General features: G+C 44.0%; 1 protein-coding gene across 3 annotated transcripts in view; it reads left to right on the top strand.

The window, feature by feature from the left end:
- The window catches only part of CPQ (carboxypeptidase Q), a 167,640-nt gene that overhangs the window by 28,053 nt on the left and 118,783 nt on the right, over positions 1-20,804 (top strand). For all 3 annotated transcript variants that reach the window (XM_061448055.1, XM_061448052.1, XM_061448054.1), the window contains 2 exons: positions 1,161-1,624; positions 20,394-20,601. In XM_061448055.1, the coding sequence (XP_061304039.1) occupies positions 1,198-1,624; positions 20,394-20,601 (635 nt within the window). In that variant the 5' untranslated portion in view covers positions 1,161-1,197. The remainder of the gene's footprint in view (positions 1-1,160; positions 1,625-20,393; positions 20,602-20,804) is intronic.

Here is a 20,804-nt window from a genome sequence, read left to right as displayed (position 1 = left end):
TGCCTTTAGTGTAACTGTTTTTTGAGGCAAGTTGCATTCTTTTTCAAAAATACTGGTATTCCCGTGAAAGTCTGTGAAAATGGTAAAAGTGCTGAATCTGAATATTTTGGGGCTAGCAGTAATTGTCAGTTCACTTGGCTGTAACTAATTACTTTTGTTTTAAAGTCTTATAATAGCTGCAGCTATACAGCTGATTTAAAGGCCTTATTTCTTATTGCTAATTTTTATCATTCACATTGCAGCCTGATTAAAATTCAAAGGAAAATAAACCAATTACATTTCTTTTGTGTATATCAATAAAGACCTTTATATTTTGGACTTAGATAGTCGTATTTCCTATGTTATAAAAGAGCTTTGCAACTACTATTCCAGAGGGTTTATATCAGTTCAATTAATAGTATAGAACAAACTATTGCTTTGTAAGATCTTAAAAAATGAGAACTTTAAACAATAAGATGGATAAACTATTAAGCGTTAAGAAAGGTAACTCTTGGTATTCAACTCAGGATCAGTACCTCTGGCACTGCATCTCTCTACAATGCTGATGAAGTCAGTCCTTAAGAGATACACCAGTTAATAAGAAACTGTTTTTCTGATAGTCGCAGATTTCTACAATGAAGAAATTAGTATTTTCTTCCTGAGCGCATTGGATCTAAGTTGCTCTGTCATCTTTTTAGTCCAATAGAAACTGCTTTCCTGATTATGAAGATAGAGATTAAGAAGCACTTTTATTCCTGAATGGTTCAAGAAATGGTTTTGTCCAGATGTTTTGTGTGAAGACATTTGATTTGGCACTTCTGGCAAATTCTGCTGCTAACAGAAAGGAGATGCAGAGCTCCTCCTGGATGGGAGCAGCCCTGGATTTTGATTTAGTAAAGGATGTGATTATTTAAAGAGGTGCAGCATTCCAAGGATGTTTCTAAAGACCACAACAAAGATTGTGCCCAGTGGTCTAAGTATCTTTTTCATTTGCTTTCAATAACTGTGTCTCTAAGTTGAGTTTTCTTTCCTGCCAGTTCTGATCAAAGCATTTTCATGATAAACTGATTTCTTTTCATTTTGTTCTGTCTGCCAATCTAGTAACAAAGAGTGCTGCTGATAGCTGTATGAGGGAGTTTTATATCCTTTTTATTTTTTTTTTCTTTTTGTCTTTCTAACAGGCCATCTGTGGAAAAGAACAAAAAAAGAAAAGAAAAAATGAAGTGTGTATTCTTAATATTTTTCATGAATTTATTATCACTGTATGCTGGGAAGTCTTTGAGAAGAGGTAGCAGTTGCCCAAAGACATATGAAGACATTAAAAATGAGATAGCTGGCTATACTGATATTGCTAAAGCTATTATTGATCTTGCTGTTCATGGAAAAGCTCAGAATAGATCCTATGAAAGATTAGCAGTTTTTGCTGATGCCATAGGACCTAGACTAAGTGGTATGAAAAATCTAGATGCAGCCATCAAGTATATGTTCAGTGCCTTGCGGGAAGACGGGCTGGAAAATGTACATCTGGAGCCTGTGAAAGTACCACACTGGGAAAGAGGAGAAGAGTTTGCAATGATGTTGGAACCAAGGAATCACAGCATTGCTATTTTGGGTCTTGGGAACAGTGTTGGAACTCCTCCAGAAGGTAACTCTTCCTTTTGGAATTAAGTATCATTTGCTTTTTAATGTCAAACTGTACAATATATCTAACTACTTCCCTCAGTGGTGAAACTGAAGTATTCTTCATGCTGTAGTTCTGCAAGACAAGATGCTATTTTTCTGGGACTTCTCTGTGTGACATGGTTGTGAATGATGCAGTTTGGTTTAACTTAGTTTGGTTGAACCAGCCTGTAAAATCAGAATTGACTCCTGAACTCTCCATTAAATCTATACCCTTTTGTTTAACACTCCTTAACCTCTTGCAACGATACTGCTTGCAGTGATTCTGCTCTTCATTGAAGCTAGTGGGAAATATTCTTTTAATCTGGGATTTTCCAGCCCTTCTTTTCCATGTTGGCCAGAGAATTTCTCCATGGGGCACTGAGTTGATCCATGATTTCTGTTCCTTTTGCTGTGCCCTATCCTGCCAGGCACAGCACTTCACTCTGGCAAAAAACACAACAGCAGGATGAGGAGACTTTCATACTGAGGCTGGAAATGCCAGCTCCTCAGCATGGCAATTGGCGTCTGTGTGTCCTTTTGTTCCCTTGTCTCATGCAAGCCTTGGAAAAGTCTCAGGCTAAGCTTGGAAAAGTCTTTGGTACTCAGCTGTTACTGAGCTGTATGTTGCCTTGTAGTGGATCATGTGTGATACATTACTTTGGGAATAAGAACGATCTTTCGCTGGGCTCAGCAAAATTAAGGTGTTTTGAGCCCCAAATATTAGCTTGCTTGCTTGCAAATGGAATTATTTATCAGATTTTCTTTTTGTATATATTGATGTGGGGCTTTCCATGTAAAGGCTGGAAGACAACCTTCTGTGACTGCTCTTTGTAAGTAACCATAGGCTTATTCCTAGACCACTTAAAAGCGTTGTTATTTCTTTATGAGAAAATATATTTCGTTTAGGAAATAGAAGATAACATGATAGTAATAATTATTTTTATGAATTGTAAATTTTTGTGATAGCTTTCTGTCTGAAATGAAACAAATAATATATAAAAGCTGTTTTGTTTAGAAAAATTATATAGCCATTCAAAATTTGCATTTGGAGAAGGCTGAGGTTCTTAATGACTTCTTTGCCTCAGTCTTCACTGGCAAATGCTCTGACCACACCACCCAAGTCTTGGAAGGCAGACGCAGGGACTGCGAGAATGAAGACCCTAGGCCCACTGTAGGAGGGGATCTGATTCAAGACCATCTTAAGAACCTGAACATGCACAAGTCCATGGGACCTGATTAAGTCCATCCGCAGGTCCTGAAGGAGCTGGAGAATGAAGTTGCTAACCCACTGTCCATCATATTTGAAAAATCACGGGAGTCAGGTGAAGATCCCAATGACTGGAAAAAGGGAAATATAACCCCCATTTTCAAGAAGGGGAAAATGGATGACCCAGGGAATTACACACCCGTCAGTCTCACCTCAGTGCCTGGCAAAATCTTGGAGCAGATTCTCCTGGAAGGCATGCTAAGGCACATGAGAAACAACAAGGTGCTTGATGGCAGCCAGCATGGTTTCACTAAGGGGAAATCCTGCTTGACCAATTTGGTGGCCTTCTATGATGGGGCTACAGAACTGATGGACAGGGGTAGAGCAGTTGATGTCATCTACCTGGACTTGTGTAAAGCATTCAGCACTGTTCCACATGACATCTTTGTCTCTAAATTGGCGAGACATCGATTTGACGGGTGGACCACTCGGTGAATAAAGAACTGGCTGGATGGCCGCACACAAAGAGTTGTGTGAGGGTCAATGTCTGGCTGGAGACCAGTATCGAGTGGCATCCCTCAGGGATTGGTGTTGGGACCGGTCTTGTTTAACATCTTTGTTGGTGACATGGACAGTGGGATTGAGTGCGCCCTCAGCAAGTTTGCTGATGACACCAAGCTGTGAGGTTCGGTTGATACCCTGGAGGGAAGGAATGCCATCCAGAGGGACCTTGACACACTTGTAAGGTGGCCTGATGCCAACCTTATGAAGTTTAACCATGCCAAGTGCGAGGTCCTACACCTGGGTCGGAGCAATCCCAGGCACAGCTGCAGGCTGGCCAGAGAAGAGATTCAGAGCAGCCCTGTGGAGAAGGACTTGGGGGTGTTGGTTGATGAGAAAATGAACATGGGCCGGCAGTGTGTGCTTGCAGCCCAGAAAGCCAACCGTATCCTGGTCTGCATCAAAAGGAGTGTGACCAGCAGGTCAAAGGAGGTGATCCTGCCCCTCTGCTCTGCTCTGCTCTCGTGAGACCTCACCTGGAGTACTGTGTGCAGTTCTGATGTCCTCAACATAAAAAGGACATGTAACTGTCCAGAGAAGGGCCACGAGGATGATCAGGGGACTCAGCACCTCCCGTATGAAGATAGGCTGAGAAAGTTGGGGCTGTTCAGCCTGGAGAAGAGAAGGCTGCCTGGAGGGTTGGAAAGGACCTTAAGATCATCTAGTTCCAACCCTCTGCCATAGGCAGGGACGCCTCACACTAAACCATGTCACCCAAGGCTCTGTCCAACCTGGCCTTCCACTCTGCCAGGCATGGATCATTCAAACTTCCCTGGGCAACCCATTCCAGTGTCTCACCACCCTTACAGTAAAGAACTTCTTCCTTATATCCTATCTAAACTTCCCCTGTTTAAGTTTTAACCCATTACCCTTTGCGCTATCACTATAGTCCCTAAGGAAGAGTCCCTCCCCAGCATCCTTATAGGCCCCCTTCAGGTACTGGAAGGCTGCTATGAGGTCTCCATGCCAACACTGAGCCATTGACCACAACTCTTTGCATGCAGTCATCCAGCCAGTTCTTTATCCACCGAGTGGTCCATCCATCAAATTGATGTCTCTCCAATTTAGAGACAAGGATGTCATGTGGGACAGTGTCGAACGCTTTGCACAAGTCCAGGTAGATGATGACAACTGCTCTACCGCTGTCCATCAGTTCCACAGCCCCATCATAGAAGGCCACCAAATTGGTCAGGCACGATTTCACCTTAGTGAAGCCATGCTGGCTGCCATCAAGCACCTTGTTGTTTCTCATGTGCCTTAGCATGCCTTCCAGGAGAATCTGCTCCAAGATTTTGCCAGGCACTGAGGTGAGACTGACGGGTGTGTAATTCCCCAGGTCATCCGTTTTCCCCTTCTTGAAAATGGGGGTTATATTTCCCTTTTTCCAGTCATTGGGAACTTCACCTGACTGCCATGATTTTTCAAATATGATGGACAGTGGCTTAGCAACTTCATTCTCCAGCTCCTTCAGGACCTGTGTTCTTCATAATCATTTACTTTCTTCTGAAAAGGTGTATGTGTTTCTTCTGAAGAGGTGTATGTGTTGGTGCTAGAAGACTGCATGGCAGTGAGATCTCTCACAGAAGGGCAGGCAGTTTTTTACACATGGTTATAATTTTGATTAAATTGCCTTCTGATTTTAAATGTATTCAACTATTCATGGCTGTTAAGATTTCTGCTGGTTTCATCGTGCTCTGTGACACGTTGTCCTTCTTGAGGCAGGTTATGGGGTGTAGCTGCTCCCTAGTGAACTCTTGGCTATCATTCTTCTGCTCGCTGGACCAGCTGCCTGGCTGACAGAAGTGTCTTGTGAGAGCCACTTGTCACCAGCCTCTGTGGGCAAGAGAATTGCAAGGTGTGCTGCTCAGAAAAGTGGTGTCCTAAACCCCACACTTATCCCAAGCACAGAAAAAAAATTGTGGTTAGACTGTTAAAGCCACTGCCTCATCACTTTTGAGGAACTCATTTCTAGGTCTGCTCCCTCTGCTCTAAACAGCAATTGTCACCAAGCCCTATTTCTGAGAAAAAAGGGATAGGCAATTGGTCTAGATCACATCAGAAATATTTGAACAATTTCCCTCAGCAAGGGAATATCGTCTGTTCTGTTTTGTCTTGTTTTAGCCAAAAAGCTGTGGGAGCGTGAGTCATCCTGTAATCAAAATAATGCAAATCAGTATGAGATGCTTGATGCTGATTCTCCTGGCATTGTGCTGCTGTTGTTGCACGGGATCAACCAGGGACATTGACTGCTGCCATGTTTTGCTTTGCCAGAGGGATGTGTTAAAGGCTGAGGACTGGCTTTCAGTTATTTGCTCCATGATCTGGCCATTGATGAGCCACCAATGGCCATCGCTTTTAGAGACACCCTCAGAGCTGCTTCTAAAGTGGACTGTGCAGGTGATCTCTGAAGGTGTTTGGTATTAGCTTGATAATTATTGTATGTTTTAAATCAGAGTATGTTTTGGACCCCTTAGTTAACAAACCTCTGTCTCTGTAGAGCCCAAACAGATCCCTTCCTCTATATTATTGATGCCTACTTAGATCCAGAGGACAGCACTGGCTGGACTTATGATCTTTTAAAGTCTGAGGATGGGGTTAAGATGAGAGGAGGGTGACTCGCCATTCCCAGCAGGATGTACAGGAGACCATTTCTTGCATTCTCATCCTCTCAGTTGTGTCCTGTGTTCCCCCCTTTCCATTATGTGTCCCCAGGCTTGACACCATATGAGCCAAGAAAATAGGAAACAGTGGCAGATACTTAAAACATTGCTTCTCTTTGGATGTGCTTATTGCTACATGCTGGACTTGGTGAACCCCTGGTGCCCTCAGAGCAACTCCTGGAACTTGGATACCTGAGCTAGTGCTCTGAAGGTCTCTTTATTAACATGGGAATAACCTAACAGCAGTTAGAAACCTGTCTTTGAATGCTGGAAGTTCAGGGTTTATTTTCCCTTCTGTCCGTGGAAATTCAGACCAGTGTTTCCTAAGAGTGACCCAATGGCCAGAGCACATGCTGAAGCTGCTCACTTTCCATTTCATCATGCATCACATCATGCAGGTGTGGAAAAAAAATCCCTGATCCTTTGGGACAGGAGCAGGAAGCCCTAAATAACAGCAATGTTTTATCCATGGAGCCTGAGCCAGCATTGACTCCAGGATACAAGGAAGGTCTCTTGTAGTTCTTCTATCTCACCCATGCCTATGGGGTTGAAAGTCTTATGGGACGTGGACAAAGCTTTGCCTGTTTATTGGATTTGCTGGGATTTGCCTACTTTGGTTCAGATATGAGTTTGGCATAGAGCTAGTTGGCTCACTCAAGGCTGGAACATTTCTGATGATGTGCAGGAGGCATTTCAGTACTTTGTGATCTTACATATAAAATCTACATTTCCCTATTTTCTTCTTCAGGACTATGCAGCATGCCAGGATGTCAAGTTTCCAGATTCAGTCTGATTTATGCAGTAAAAAGGGGCAGCACAGAAGAGGTTAGGGTTAGGTTTTCTTATTGAAGATGAAATTTTTTCAGTATCCTGAGGTTTGAAGGTGCTGGGTCAAAGAGGAAGTTTTCACTTCTTTTCATCTCCTTACAAGGACGGAGTAACTTTCATGCCTCTCTTAGTGACAGGGAAAGGAAAAAACCTGAAATGCAGAGTGATCTGGATTACCAGAAGTCAGCAGAGATTTAAAATGGTCACCACTTTGAAGAAATGGATTTCTAGGTAACAGACAGGATTGAATGTTGTAAAGTGCTTAGTTGAGGGAGCTGGCAAACTGGAGTTTTACCATATTTAGTCAATGCCCTTGTCTTGTTTCCCATGTTTCAACATTGGCAAAACATACATATATATAGAGAGAGACTGTGTTGATTTCTGGTGGTACTGATTATATCCCCCAAATTCTGAGGAAAATGGATATAATTGTTGCTTTGAGGATCGCATAATTGAAGAAGAGTAGTAGTTTAGCAGATGTTTAACCATAAAGCAGCAAAAATTTGATGGTTTTGTATGTGTTTTAAAATATACCTTTTATTTTTTATTTTTTATCCCTGGGTGACCCTGCCCTTTCAGTTTGAAGAAATCCTGAGAAGTAGAACCAGCCCCAGAATGCAGCCTGTCTGAAATGTCTCCTCGAGAAAGGAACAGTCTCTGGTTTCTATGTACTGTTTTCTGCAGCAAAACTGAAATAATATGAATATGAAGATGATGTATTGGCAGACTTCTTCCTAGTTTTTGTGTTTGAGTCATGGAGTTTTGTTGTTTAACTGTCAACAACATTTGGTCCATTCTTGCTCTTATAGAAGTCAGTGGGAGTTTTGCCACTTAGACAATATAAAAATAGTTCCAGCCTATTATTTATAAAATGGGATTATTATGTATCTCAATGCTGTTGAAGGTAGGTACTGTTGCTGTAGGCTTACAGTCCTTTTAAGCTAAGGCTACTGCTGAAAGAAGTGGTCTGGCCCCAGTCCTGGCTGATGTGTTTTTCCCTGGTGCTGACCCTCCTTTTTAGTTTCTCAGTGGTGAAGTGGATTAGGGAATTCAGATAGATCTACGAAAGCTCCCCTCAATTAATTTGAATATGTATCAGGGGAATTGCCCTTGAGTTGGATGACAACTGACCTACTGGGAGAAGAGGGCATCCTTCTGGAGATTTGGGTACCCCTTTTGATGAGGGCTTCAGTGCTGAGAACGGGGGTTTGAGGGAACCATAGGCATGAGAACACAGTGCATGGGAAAGCCCTCCTTCTGTCTTCACTGAATCCCTCTTTTTCTATGTGTAAGGAGATACTGACTCACATCTTGAGACCATGAGCCTCAGTATTGTTTATTTTAGAGCAGTGCTGCTTGTGGTACGATAACTGTGCTACTGTTTTTCTTGGAACAAAAGAGACATCCATGAAGGACCTCAGATATTGTGATGTTCAGTGGCCCAGTGTCTGGGCCAAAAGTTAGTCCAATGGCATTTCAAAGATTTAGAGAGTAGGAGTAGCTATTTGGCATTGAGGTGGACATACTGTCTGGGAAAGACACGGGTTCCAGTCACTGCTTTAGTGAATGTTCAGATGAACTGTACAGATTGGAAACAGCAAAAACCTGAATTTTCAGGTCTTGGCCCATTTCAGTGTTACTGAGTTAAGGGTGGTTACTTCAGGGATGGTAAGCCCAGGCTGAAGCTTCTGCCTGACACTAACGGCAGGATTGGAACATGATTTTCTGCATGTGTGGACAATGCATGCACAGCTGGGTGGCATTGGCACTTTCCCTCTCAGGCGATTGTCTGCAGTGACTGGCATCTTGACTCAATAAGGAGGGTATGGCTGCCCTTGGTTCTTCCTTTGGGCACCTGTGTGCTCCAAAACTAGCTTTTCTGGATCCTGTTCTTGGGTGCCTGCTTCTCCCCAGACATGGGGCAAGCCTGTGCCCCATGCAGGTCTGCTCCTGGTAGAACCAGACCTGTTACCCTGCTCGTTTGGCATATAAGGCTTTATGCTGGGGGTCAGGTCCATCCCCCTTGCTATTAGGATTTAGTGCTGCACAGTAAGCTACACGTTATTGAAACCAAACTGTTCTACTGAGATTCAGTATTTGTTGAAAATTGGAAGTCATATGTGTTGAAAATGTGACTATTACACAATGTTTATTTTTCTCTGTGTTCTTAAAGAACAGAGTAATAGATTTAGCCTCTGTGCTATGCATCAGAGCTGAATAGTTTTGGATAACTCTCCTATGTAATTTTAGGTTCATGAAGTAGTCCTCTTTTGCTGTTCCACAGAGTAGGTGAGGTCACATTTTCCAGAAGTATATTCAGATCTTACAAAATCTTTCTTCCTGATAAAAGCCCTCTTCTTTGTTTCAGAGTTCCCCCCTAAAATATTACATCTTTTCTCTGTATTTTAATTCTTACGTAGTACATATTGATATGTGTTAACAGAGCAAATGCGTTTCTTGGGTACATTTCTTAAAGTATTTTAAATTTTTAGCATATGCTAATAATTTTTGAGGAGGAAAAAAAAAAGTGATGATATGAATCTGTCGTGATTTAAACCCAGCCAGACAGCTCGTTCACCCACACCCCCCCCCTTTTTCTCCCTCTTTCCTTCCTTCCCTCCCCCCCGCCCTTCCCCGCTCCTGGAGGGATGGGGAGAATCGAAAGAATGCAACTCCCACGGGTTGAGACAAGAACAGTCCAGCAACCAATGTACAACACAAATCACCACCGCTACCACCAATGACAACAATGATAAGAGAAAATAACAAGGGAAGAGAATATGATACCACCTGCCGAAAAACGAGTCTGACCCAGAAGACCCCGTGTCCTTCCGGGTAACTCCCAGTTACCCCCCACCCTGGGCGTGACATGCTGTGGTATGGAATACCTCTCTGACTAGCTTGGGTCAGGTGTCCTGTGTCTGCTTCCCCTCCTCCCTGGCAGAGCATGAGACTCACAAAGTCCTTGGTCAGGGTAAACATTACTTAGCAACAACTAAAAACATCGGTGTTATCAGCACTGTTCCCAGGCTGAAAGTCAAAACACAGCACTGCACTAGCTATCAAGAAAGAGAAAAATTGACTGCTACTGCTAAACCCAGGACAGAATCTTTAGTTTGCTTCAGCCTGACACCAAGCCTTACTTTGATGGGTTCATTATGGACCCAGAGTTTGGGTTTGCTTTTCTGAAAATTTTGTTGAATTATGTGGGACACTGAGGGAAAAGCCGAGCCAATTCGTGCAGAGGGCTGAAAAGTAGCATGTTTAAAAGAGGTAAGGTAGAAGTTGAGAGGAAAAATGTTTTCTGGCTGATTTTTGAGGATTCCGAACTTAAATGGGAGATAATGCCAGGTCCCTAATCTGGGATTTCAAGAATATATATTTCCTTTTCTCTCTACTCCTCAAACCTTTATTTTCTTCGACCTGTCCTAACAACTACTTTTCTTCCCTATCTCCAGACATCTATATCTTTTTCCCTGTTGTATGTTTCATATTCTTACGTCTTTATCCAAGACTATTGATCCTGGCATGTGTTCCGGTTCTGTGCAGGGTGATGTGGCATCCAGGGTCCAAGACTGCCAGTTTTACAGCATAACTGCACATCCTGCCTGATACATTACAATTTTTGTTCCCCTCTTTCCTGTGGCCCATGCAAAAATATTTCTAGGTTTCCTGTACCTCTATAAAAGAAGCTACCTTGGAAATAGTACCCAGACAGTGCATGTAGGCCGTTTCTGGAAGTATCAGAGGTGTGATACTTTTATACTGGGGAGATGGGCAAGTCTGAAGGACAACTGGATTAGCCAGGCTAAGGTCAGAAAAGTCTGGGGCTACCACCTGCATGTTCTTAGGGTTATCATGGAATACAGTATACCTTGATGTGGCAGCTTCTGGGCTAACTTAACTGTGTGGGAGAGCTGAGGTGAAAACTGAGAAACCTGACAAGCGGCAGACATCCAGTAAACAAGAAACAAGGGCAGTCTGACATTTCCGGTCTGCAAGGCAGAGCTGTGGTCATCAAGTGGCTTCCTGCCCTGCTCTTGTGGTGTGTTGCTGCTCCTACTCTTTCTTTTAGAATCATAGAATAATTAGGGTTGGAAAGCCCTTAAGATCATCTAGCTCCAACTCCCCCTGCTGTGGGCAGGGACACCTTACATGAAATCGTATCACCTAAGTCCTCGTCCAACCTGGTCTTGAACACTGCCAGGGATGGAGCATTCACAGCCTCCCTGGGCAATCTATTCCAGTGCCTCACCACCCTAACAGGAAAGAATTTCCTTCTTATATCCAGCCTAAACTTCCCCTGTTTAAGTTTTAACCCGTTACCCCTTGTCCTATCACTACAGTCTCTAATGAAGAGTCCCTCTCCAGCATCCCTATAGGCCCCCTTCAGATACTGGAAGGCTGCTATGAGGTCTCCAAGAAGCCTTCTCTTCTCCAGGCTGAACAGCCCCAACTTCCTCATCCTGTCTTCATACGGGAGGTGCTCCAGTCCCCTGATCGTCCTCGTGGCCCTCCTCTGGACTTGTTTCAACAGTTCCATGTCCTTTTTATGTTGAGGACATCAGAACTGCACACAATACTCCAGGTGAGGTCTCACGAGAGCAGAGCAGAGGGGCAGGATCACCTCCTTTGACCTGCTGGTCACACTCCTTTTGATGCAGACCAGGATACGGTTGGCTTTCTGGGCTGCAAGCACACACTGCCGGCCCATGTTCATTTTCTCATCAACCAACACCCCCAAGTCCTTCTCCACAGGGCTGCTCTGAATCTCTTCTCTGGCCAGCCTGCAGCTGTGCCTGGGATTGTTCTGACCCAGGTGTAGGACCTCGCACTTGGCATGGTTACACTTCATGAGGTTGGCATCAGGCCACCTTACAAGTGTGTCAAGGTCCCTCTGGATGGCATTCCTTCCCTCCAGCGTATCAACCGAACCACACAGCTTGGTGTCATCGGCAAACTTGCTGAGGGCGCACTCAATCCCACTGTCCATGTCACCAACAAAGATGTTAAACAAGACCGGTCCCAACACCAATCCCTGAGGGATGCCACTCGTTACTGGTCTGCAGCTGGACATTGACCCATTGGCCACAACTCTTTGTGTGCGGCCATCCAGCCAGTTCTTTATCCACCGAGTGGTCCATCCATCAAATTGATGTCTCTCCAATTTAGAGACAAGGGTGTCATGTGGGACAGTGTTGAACACTTCACACAAGTCCAGGTAGATGATGTCAACTGCTCTACCGCTGTCCATCAGTTCTGTAGCCCCATCATAGAGGGCCACCAAATTGGTCAGGCAGGATTTCACCTTAGTGAAGCCATGCTGGCTGTCACCAAGCACCTTGTTGATTTTCATGTGCCTTAGCATGCCATCCAGGAGAATCTGCTCTAAGATTTTGCCAGGCACAGAGGTGAGACTGTGTTGTGGTTTAAACCCAGTCAGGTAACTCATTCACTCACTCCCCCCCTTCTTTCCCTACCCCTACTCCCAGAGGGATGGAGAGGAGAATCAAAAAGAATGCAGCTCCCACCGGTTGAGATAAAAAAAGTTTAGTAACTAAGGTATAACACAAATCACTACTGCTACTACCAGTAATAACAATGATAAAGGAAATAACAAGGGAAGAGAATACATCACCTCACCATCAACCAACCGATAACTCGGCCCCCCAGCCCGACCAAGCACCGACCCATACCTCCTCCAACCCTGCAGTCCCCCAGCCCTTCCGGCTCACTCCCAGTTACATCCTGGGCATGACGTGCTGTGGTATGGAATAGCTCTTTGGTCAGTTTGGGTCAGGTGTCCTGTCTCTCGTTCCTCCCGTCTTCCCCTCCTCCGTGGCAGAGCATGAGGCTCACAAAGTCCTTGGCCAAACCAAAACATTGCTATCAGCTGTGTTCCCAGGCCGAAAGTCAAAACACTGCACTGCACCAGCTACCAAGAAGGAGAAACATGGCTGCTACTGCTGAACCCAGGATAGACTGACGGGTGTGTAATTCCCCAGGTCATCCATTTTTCCCTTCTTGAAAATGGGGGTTATATTTCCCTTTTTCCAGTAATTGGGAACTTCACCTGACTGCCATGATTTCTCAAATACAATGGCCAGAGGCTTAGCAACTTCATTTGACAGCTCCTTCAGGACCCACGGATGGATCTCATCAGGACCCATGGACTTGTGCACGTTCAGATTTTTAAGATGGTCTCGAACCAGTTCCTCTCCTACAGTGGGCGCAAGGTCTTCATTCTCACAGTCCCTGCGTCTGCCTTCCAAGACTTGGGTGGTTTGGTCAGAGCCTTTCCCAGTGAAAACCGAGGCAAAGAAGTCATTCAGAACCTCAGCCTTCTCCAAATCCTGTGTAGCCAGTTCTCCTGAGAGCTTCCTGAGGGGGCCTACATTCTCCCTAGTCTGTTTTTTATTTGCTACATACCTGTAGAATCCCTTCCTGTTATCTTTAATACCCCTAGCTAAGTTTAATTCTAACTGGGCCTTAGCTTTTCTAACCTGGTCCCTAGCTTCCTGGACAACATCTCTGTATTCTTCCCATGCCACCTGTCCTTGCTTCCACTTGTTATAAGCCTCTTTTTTTCATTTGAATTTTCCTCAGCAGCTTCTTATCCATCCAAGGAGGTCTCCTGGCCCTCCTGCTGCACTTCCTTCTAGTTGGGGTGCAACACTCCTGAGCTTGTAACAGGTGATCCTTGAATATCAACCAAGAGTCTTGGGCCTCCCTGCCCTCTAGGGCTATATCCCATGGAACCTTACTAAGCAGGTTTCTGAAGAGGCCAAAGTCTGCTCTTTTGAAGTCCAGGGCACTGAGCTTGCTGCACACTCTTATCACTGTCCTGAGGATCTCAAATTCAACCATCTCATGATCACTGCATCCAAGGCTGCCCTGGAGAGTCACATTTCCAGCAAGCCCTTCCCTGTTGGTGAACACGAGGTCAGGCATGGCACCTCTCCTTGTCAGCTCCTCTATTACATGCAGAAGGAAGTTGTCTTATACACAATCAAGGAACCTCCTGGATTGCTTGTGCCGGGCCGTACCGTCCTTCCAACAGATGTCAGGGTGGTTGAAGTCACCCATGAGAACATGGGCCTGTGATCATGAGGCTTTTCCTATCTGTCTGTGGAGTGCTTCATCCACAGGTTCTCCTTGATCAGGTGGTCTGTAACAGATCCCCACAGTAATGTCTCCCATAGCTATATTCCCTTTAACCCTGACCCACAAACTCTCTGTGGACTGCTCACCTGTCCCCAAACAGAGTTCCATACTCTCCAGCCTATCCCTAACATAAAGGGCAACTCCCCCTCCCCACCTGCCAGGCCTGTCTTTTCTAAAGAGTCTGTAACCTTCCATTCCAACACTCCAGTCATAGGAGCCCCCCCACCATGTTTCTGTGATGCCTATTATATCATACCCCTGTAGATATGCACACATCTCTAATTCCTCTTTTGTTCCCCATGCTACGGGCATTTGTATAGAGGCATCTGAGCCGAGCTCTAACTGAAGCCGGCTCATTGGCTGGAGTGGCTGGGATAACTCTATATTGCTCCAAGCATTTATTATAGGTGCTGGCAACTGACTGGGTGTGTTGGGATGGAATGATGTCCCCCTCCCCAACACATCTAGTTTAAAGCCTCCTTGACCAGTCTGGCAAGCCTCCTACCGAAACTGCTCTTTCCCTTCTTTATTGGACCAGCTCCACCAGCCCCCACTAGACCTGGCCTACAAACTCGGGTCCCGTGTTCAAGACACCCAAACCCCTGACTATGACACCACCCTTTTAACCATTTATTAACCTGGCTAATCCTCCTAGCGTTTTTTAGGTCCTCCCCTGTATCCTGGAGAATTGACGAAAAGACTATCTGAGCTCCAGAGCCCCTAACCACCTCCCCCAGGGCTCTGTAGTCATTTATGTTCTCCAGGCTACTGCTGTCTATATCCCTATCACCCACATGTGTCACCAGAAGTGGGTAATAGGCCGTGGGACTTACTAGAGCAGGCAGCCTCTCTGCCACATCCCTGATCCGTGCCCCTTTTAGGCAACACACCTCCCTTGAGACGGGGTCAGGCCGGCAGACGAGTGCTTCTGTCCCTTTCAGTGTAGAGTCCCCTACTACTACGACCCGCCGCTTTTTCCTGGCAGCACCAGTAGAAATCTTCTTTACCAGTGCATCAGCCGGCTGTTTCTGAAGCGAGTGCGTTTCCTCATTAGCCCCCTGCAGGACAGGAAAGCGGTTCTGCGTGGGGTCAACAGATTTAGGAGGAAGCCCCTTGCTTTTAATTGTCCTTTTCCTCCTTTTTTTGTTGGTTTTATTTGTCACTAATTCCCAGCTTCCCGGGTTAACGGCCTCCTTCTTTCCTTCATGAGCTAGAGGGGAAGCTCGAGGCCCCTGCACAGTTTGGGCCAGGAGCAAGCATTCCTGCTTCCTCTCCGCTTCCCTGACATCTCGCAGCCTATTAACAGCATCCCGCAGCTCAGCCCCTGCTGCAGGAGGACCTCCACCAGGGAGCACCGAGTGCAGCCCTGCCCATTGCGCACCCTCCCCTCACCAGACCAGTGCAGACACTCTCTACACCCCGAGCTCTGCACTGCAGCCTCCCCTCTCATCGGCTCTGTCTGGGTGCCTACACCGGCCAATGCCGGGGCAGCCAGAGCAGAGCTCCCGGACCGGGCCCTGCTCATACGACGAGTGCTCGCCATCCCGCTCGCCTGCCCGCGCAAACTGCCTCCACCCGCTCTGGGGGCTCACGCCCCTGGTTCATCGCTCGCGCTCCCTGGGGCAGGTTTTTACCCCGTCAGGGCTGGTGCAGCTCCTCCTGGCTCCGCCCGCTGTGAGTCAGCTGCTCGCTCTCGTCAGCTGAGCTGCCGGCTCCTGGGCAGGTCCTGTCGAGGACTTGAGGCTCCCTCGGTGGCTCTTGCTGCTCTGAGTTGAGGCTCTTCGACGCTGATCTCCTCCCCCAGCTCCGGTGTTGAAGGCATCCTCTCTCGAGCTACGCACCTCAGCAGTTGTCTTCTTCCTACCATAAGTGTCTTCATTTCCTGGTCCTGGTGTCCTGATGCCTGGTTCTGATGAATGGGGACGTAACAGTCTTATTTCTTTCTTGCTCTCATAACTGCAGAGGCTAGGACATGTTTCAGATACATTCTTCCCCAGTTTCAAAGTCTAGAGATTTTGAACAGTACCAGAACAATTCGATGTGTTCCTGATTTTCTGTGTTGGTATTTTATGCTTAGGATGCAAAAATTTTAAAATATGTAACACACAGGGAAGTTTAGTGGAGACTTGGTCGATGTTTGTTAAGACCTAAAAATGCCATATTTTTATTGTTTTAAGCAAAAATTGCCTTGCCCATCAGATTATTTATTTGACAGTGGCAGCTTCAGTACATGTGGATCAGCAGCATTGCTGTTCCATAGTGTGATTTGTAAGAGAAATCATAATTCTTACATCAACACAGTGTGAAGTAAATGAAGTTTGGAGGTACATAGGGGTGTGTTGTTCACATGCTGTTATTGGAAAAAAATGATTGTCATATTAATGATGGCTGCATTTGGCTTTGGAATTACATCTCCAAGGGGCTGTTCCTGTCAACAGAAATAAGACTGGGGAGAAATCAAGAACAGCAACAATATTCTGTGAGAAGATTCCTTGATGTTTTAATAGAAATTAATCAGTTTTTAAAATCTGATAATAGGGTGCATTTTTTTTTTTTCTTACTCTTCTCTGAAACCTGTTAGTAACACAGACAGATGCATAGCTCCAGATACTAAAATGGCTTAAGTATTCATTGCATTTAATCCTGGGGAGAGTAAGTTCCCTCATGAGGAATTCCCTTTGAACTAATCTATTTCTGGCATGACTGTTAGCAGGTAAACATGTGCTAGGAGGTGACTCTGCAGACAGAATTGTTCATGCCAAGGATCAAACTTTTGATGTACAGCAGTGTTGCAGAGAGCTGATTTACAGGTTCTTTTTCATGTGCACACATATATATAATTGGACTTTCTGTAGCTAGTAAAGAATAACTGTAATCAGTCACGAAGACAGGCTGAGGAAGTTGGGGCTGTTCAGCCTGGAGAAGAGAAGGCTGCATAGAGACCTGGAGAGGGACTCTTCATTAGAGACTGTAGTAACAGGACAAGGGGTAACGGGTTAAAACTTAAACAAGGGAAGTTTAAGTTGGATATAAGAAGGAAATTCTTTCCTGTTAGTGTGGTGAGGCACTGGAATGGGTTGCCCAGGGAGGTTGTGAATGCTCCATCCCTGGCAGTGTTCAAGACCAGGTTGGATGAGGCCTTGGGTGATATGATTTAGCGTAGGGTGTCCCACGGCAGCCCACAGCAGGGGGTTGGAACTAGATGATCTTAAGGTCCTTTCCAACCCTAACGATTCTATGATTCTATGATTCTATGCCTTTATCCTTCCTGGGACAGCTTTAGACTTTGCAAATGTGGACAATGCCATTTTAATTTCAGCTGGCAGTGTGATCATCAAAGTTGTGGCAAAGTGTTAGAAACATACATTTCTGTGTACAGAGGACTTTGTAATACATAATTCTGTTGGTAATTAAAAATTGCCTGCTTGTTCCCACCATCAACACCATTTCTGTACCTTAATTCTCAGAAATGACAGGGTGCAATTTACTGTTTAATATGAGAAATGAGAGGAAACCCATAGTACTACATAGATACTATTGTTTACTCATCCAGCCCAACAATATGTATAATATTTCACATGGTGAGAACAAATGAGTCTTCAGCTTCATACAGTCAGCCAAGTTTATCATGTTTATAATTCTGTCTTCAACACTTCATGCCCTTCACTTAGCTAATTCCCCAAATGCTCCGTATTCGTCTTTTGGTCTGTGTGGGTTATAATCTTTAGATTTTGTTTAAGCAAGCAGGCAATCTGCCTCCCTCCTTATATGAGTTTTCTGAAGACTTCTGTTCAATAACACACAGTCAAGCTCTGCATCAGATAATCGTAAGAGTAAGAAAGATACAGAACAGCTTTCAGTATGGGGACCAGAGCCGTGAGGCATTTAATTGTTAGGAGATGCTGGGGGTAAAGTTTTATTATTTGTTTGAAGGCTCAATAAGGTGACATATTACCCATTTTTGAAAGGAATAACTTATTCTCCTTACATCGATAAACTGCTGGGGGTTTTGCTTCATTTTTCCCTTTTCCGAGGAAGTCTTTGGGAGATCTGTGCATGCATGTCCACATATTTATTTAAAATGAACATTGCTCTTGTCACTTCAATAGATAAGAACATGGCTAAGATGCAGATTAGTCCTTGAATTTTTCAGAAGTTACAAGAGTAAAGTTTGTGATGCTTTATGTATATGGTGCTGCCATTAAGTTAAACTTGCAGAGAGAACTTTCATTTTGTTTTGTCAAAGAATGGCTTTATTTAGCTTCCTTGGGAACATTCAGAAGTAGAGATGCTGGGCTGGAGTTTGCAGCTCTGCATTCTTTCCCTTAGCTTTAAATCCCACAAAGCTCACTGTACAAATGTCTGATGCCTGTCACCTAGGGAGAGCATGTACTTCTCCATGAAATTTCTTGGGGATTATTGATAGCTGTCTGCGGAATTCTTTAAAAAAAATAGTGTTTGTTCATTAATGCAGTAAAGTAATGCCAAGAAGAGTTACTATTCACTTCCTTTGATGCACAGTCACTGATACGACATGTGCCCTTTCAGTGCCTTCTGCACAATCCAAGTGGAGCACTGGGAGAGCTAATATGAAGTACTGGTTGCAGTATCAACCTACTAAGATCATGGCTTTCCTTGTGGAAAATGAAATTTTGTGGATACCTGCCTTTATTTCCAGTGGCATGGTTCCATACCTAAAATGATCCTATTGCTGGGATGCTCCTTAGGTAGGCAGCTGAACCTGCAGCTCATTAGAAGCAGCTGGGGTCTGTTAGCATGCTCACCTACCTGCCAACAACAACTAGTAATATTTGAAGGTGATTCCCTGGTTTGGTTCTCTGTGCCTCTTTCTGTAAGGCTAAGGATCTGAATAATTATTCAGTGAAAATTTTCTACACCTCACATGCTAGGATAGTTCTGTAGCTAAAACCCACAGGCTTTTGAAGTAGCAGATGTCTCTTGCCCTCTTAGTGGTGTACTCTTAAGAAACCAAACCTGTGTGAAATAGTTTCTTTAAGGTTTTGAAGTGTACTGTAGTTTCATCTTAAAGAAGCCATGAGCCTGGATACACTGATGCTGGGAGAGATGATTTTCTATTTTTCTATCAGTTCTTCTCATGTATTACAGTCTCAAAAAGAGGACTTTCAGGGGAAATATTTTCTTTTTAAAAACATGATAGTTTCAACTTCTTCAAAAAAGCCTTGCTAGGCATTTGTTATTAGTTTTAGTTTTCACGTACTTTGTGATTAGTTTTACTTTGTTATTAGTTTTACATTTTCACGTACTTTGTGGCATTTAGGTGAAATGTACAACACTAAAATTTCAGGCATCCATTACTACTTCTAAATTTAGAAAAAAAGAACCAGCCCACATCGTTAAGCAGTTTCTACTTACCTCTGTAACCAATCAGCAGAATTGGATTTTAAACATAGTGGTTGTTTTAATAAATTACTTCTTCAGTGCTGTGAAATACAGTTCTTCAATGAATGTTCTAAGAAGTTAGAAGAATTCTCTGGCTTTGGGAAAAATGGCTTATCTCTAAAATCCTTTGTTTCTTCAAGCAGGATAATTTAGCAATTTAAAACTATTCCAACTATGAAAAAAAAAGGAGCTGAATGGGATCTTACTTACCATGTGTGAATAGTTCTGCAGAAGTACATGCTTGCAGAAGTACATAGTTCTGCAGAAGTACACCTTGGAAAGATGGGTTCCTGGGAAAACTCAGAATGAGATCCTGTAGAACTGTGGTATTGTTCTGAATTAAATATGAAGGGTTTTGTTTTGTTTTGGTTTTGGTTTTTTTTTTATTATAAGCATACAACAAGATTTGTTGAAACTGCAGAGCTTTAATTTAATTTAATTTATTTATAAGTATTTCAGTCTAAAAATATGCGCTTCCAGTTGTTTTATATTAAGCTAAGTTGTTTAGCAACATATCAAAACAATTCCATGAAAAGAGCACTGTATTTTTTTATTAATCCCATAGGCATCTTTTGCAAATGTTTTTGTGCTATAAATGATTGCAGTGAGGCATTAAAGCACATGCATAGCACAGAATTCTCCCTGTATATCCTTCTTACCCTTCAAGTTAGGTTTTAATACCAACCTGATAGCAGGGTTTACAGAATTGTGTGTACTTGGTCCAGGGTGCTATTACAGATATTTAGTACCAATCCCTGCTGAAGCATTTCACATAGTCTTCTTTCTCCAGTAATAATTTAAATCTGTTTTAAATCTGTGTTCTGCACATCCCATGCTTTTCTGTCTGTTAAAACTGGCTGTAAAAGAGTTACAGGGAAGCAGTGTTAAAGCCACTGTAATATTTCTTTCAGGAATTACAGCGGAAGTTATAGTGGTAGCTTCTTTTGATGAACTTCACAAAAGAGCTCAGGAGGCCAAGGGGAAGATTGTTGTCTACAACGAACCTTTCATCAGTTATGGTGAAACTGTGCGATACAGATCACAAGGAGCAGTTGAGGCTGCTAAAGTCGGAGCAGTCGCATCACTCATTAGATCCATTGCATCTTTTTCTATTCATAGGTAAGTATTTTTCTTGTTTCTCCCTGTGACTCATGTTTCAGCCTTTAGTTCACGTGTGGTTTCTGGGCAGGCAGTTCTGTTCTCTGAGACTTAAATGTTGCCAGTTAGGAGTGGGTGTTCGGTTGTGAAACTGTTGGCTGCACAGTAATTTTTTCCCCTGTGCTTTGTCATTCTTTCAAAATGTTTTCATTTTTTGTTGCTGA

The sequence above is a fragment of the Pezoporus flaviventris genome, unplaced genomic scaffold (assembly GCF_033815535.1).
Source record: "Pezoporus flaviventris isolate CSIRO_AGI_PZ_B2104156 unplaced genomic scaffold, CSIRO_AGI_Pfla_v1 ptg000007l, whole genome shotgun sequence".
Classification (NCBI taxonomy): domain Eukaryota; kingdom Metazoa; phylum Chordata; class Aves; order Psittaciformes; family Psittacidae; genus Pezoporus; species Pezoporus flaviventris.
The sequence above is the reverse complement of the archived record's forward strand: the minus strand, read 5'-3'. Positions and strand labels throughout refer to the sequence as shown.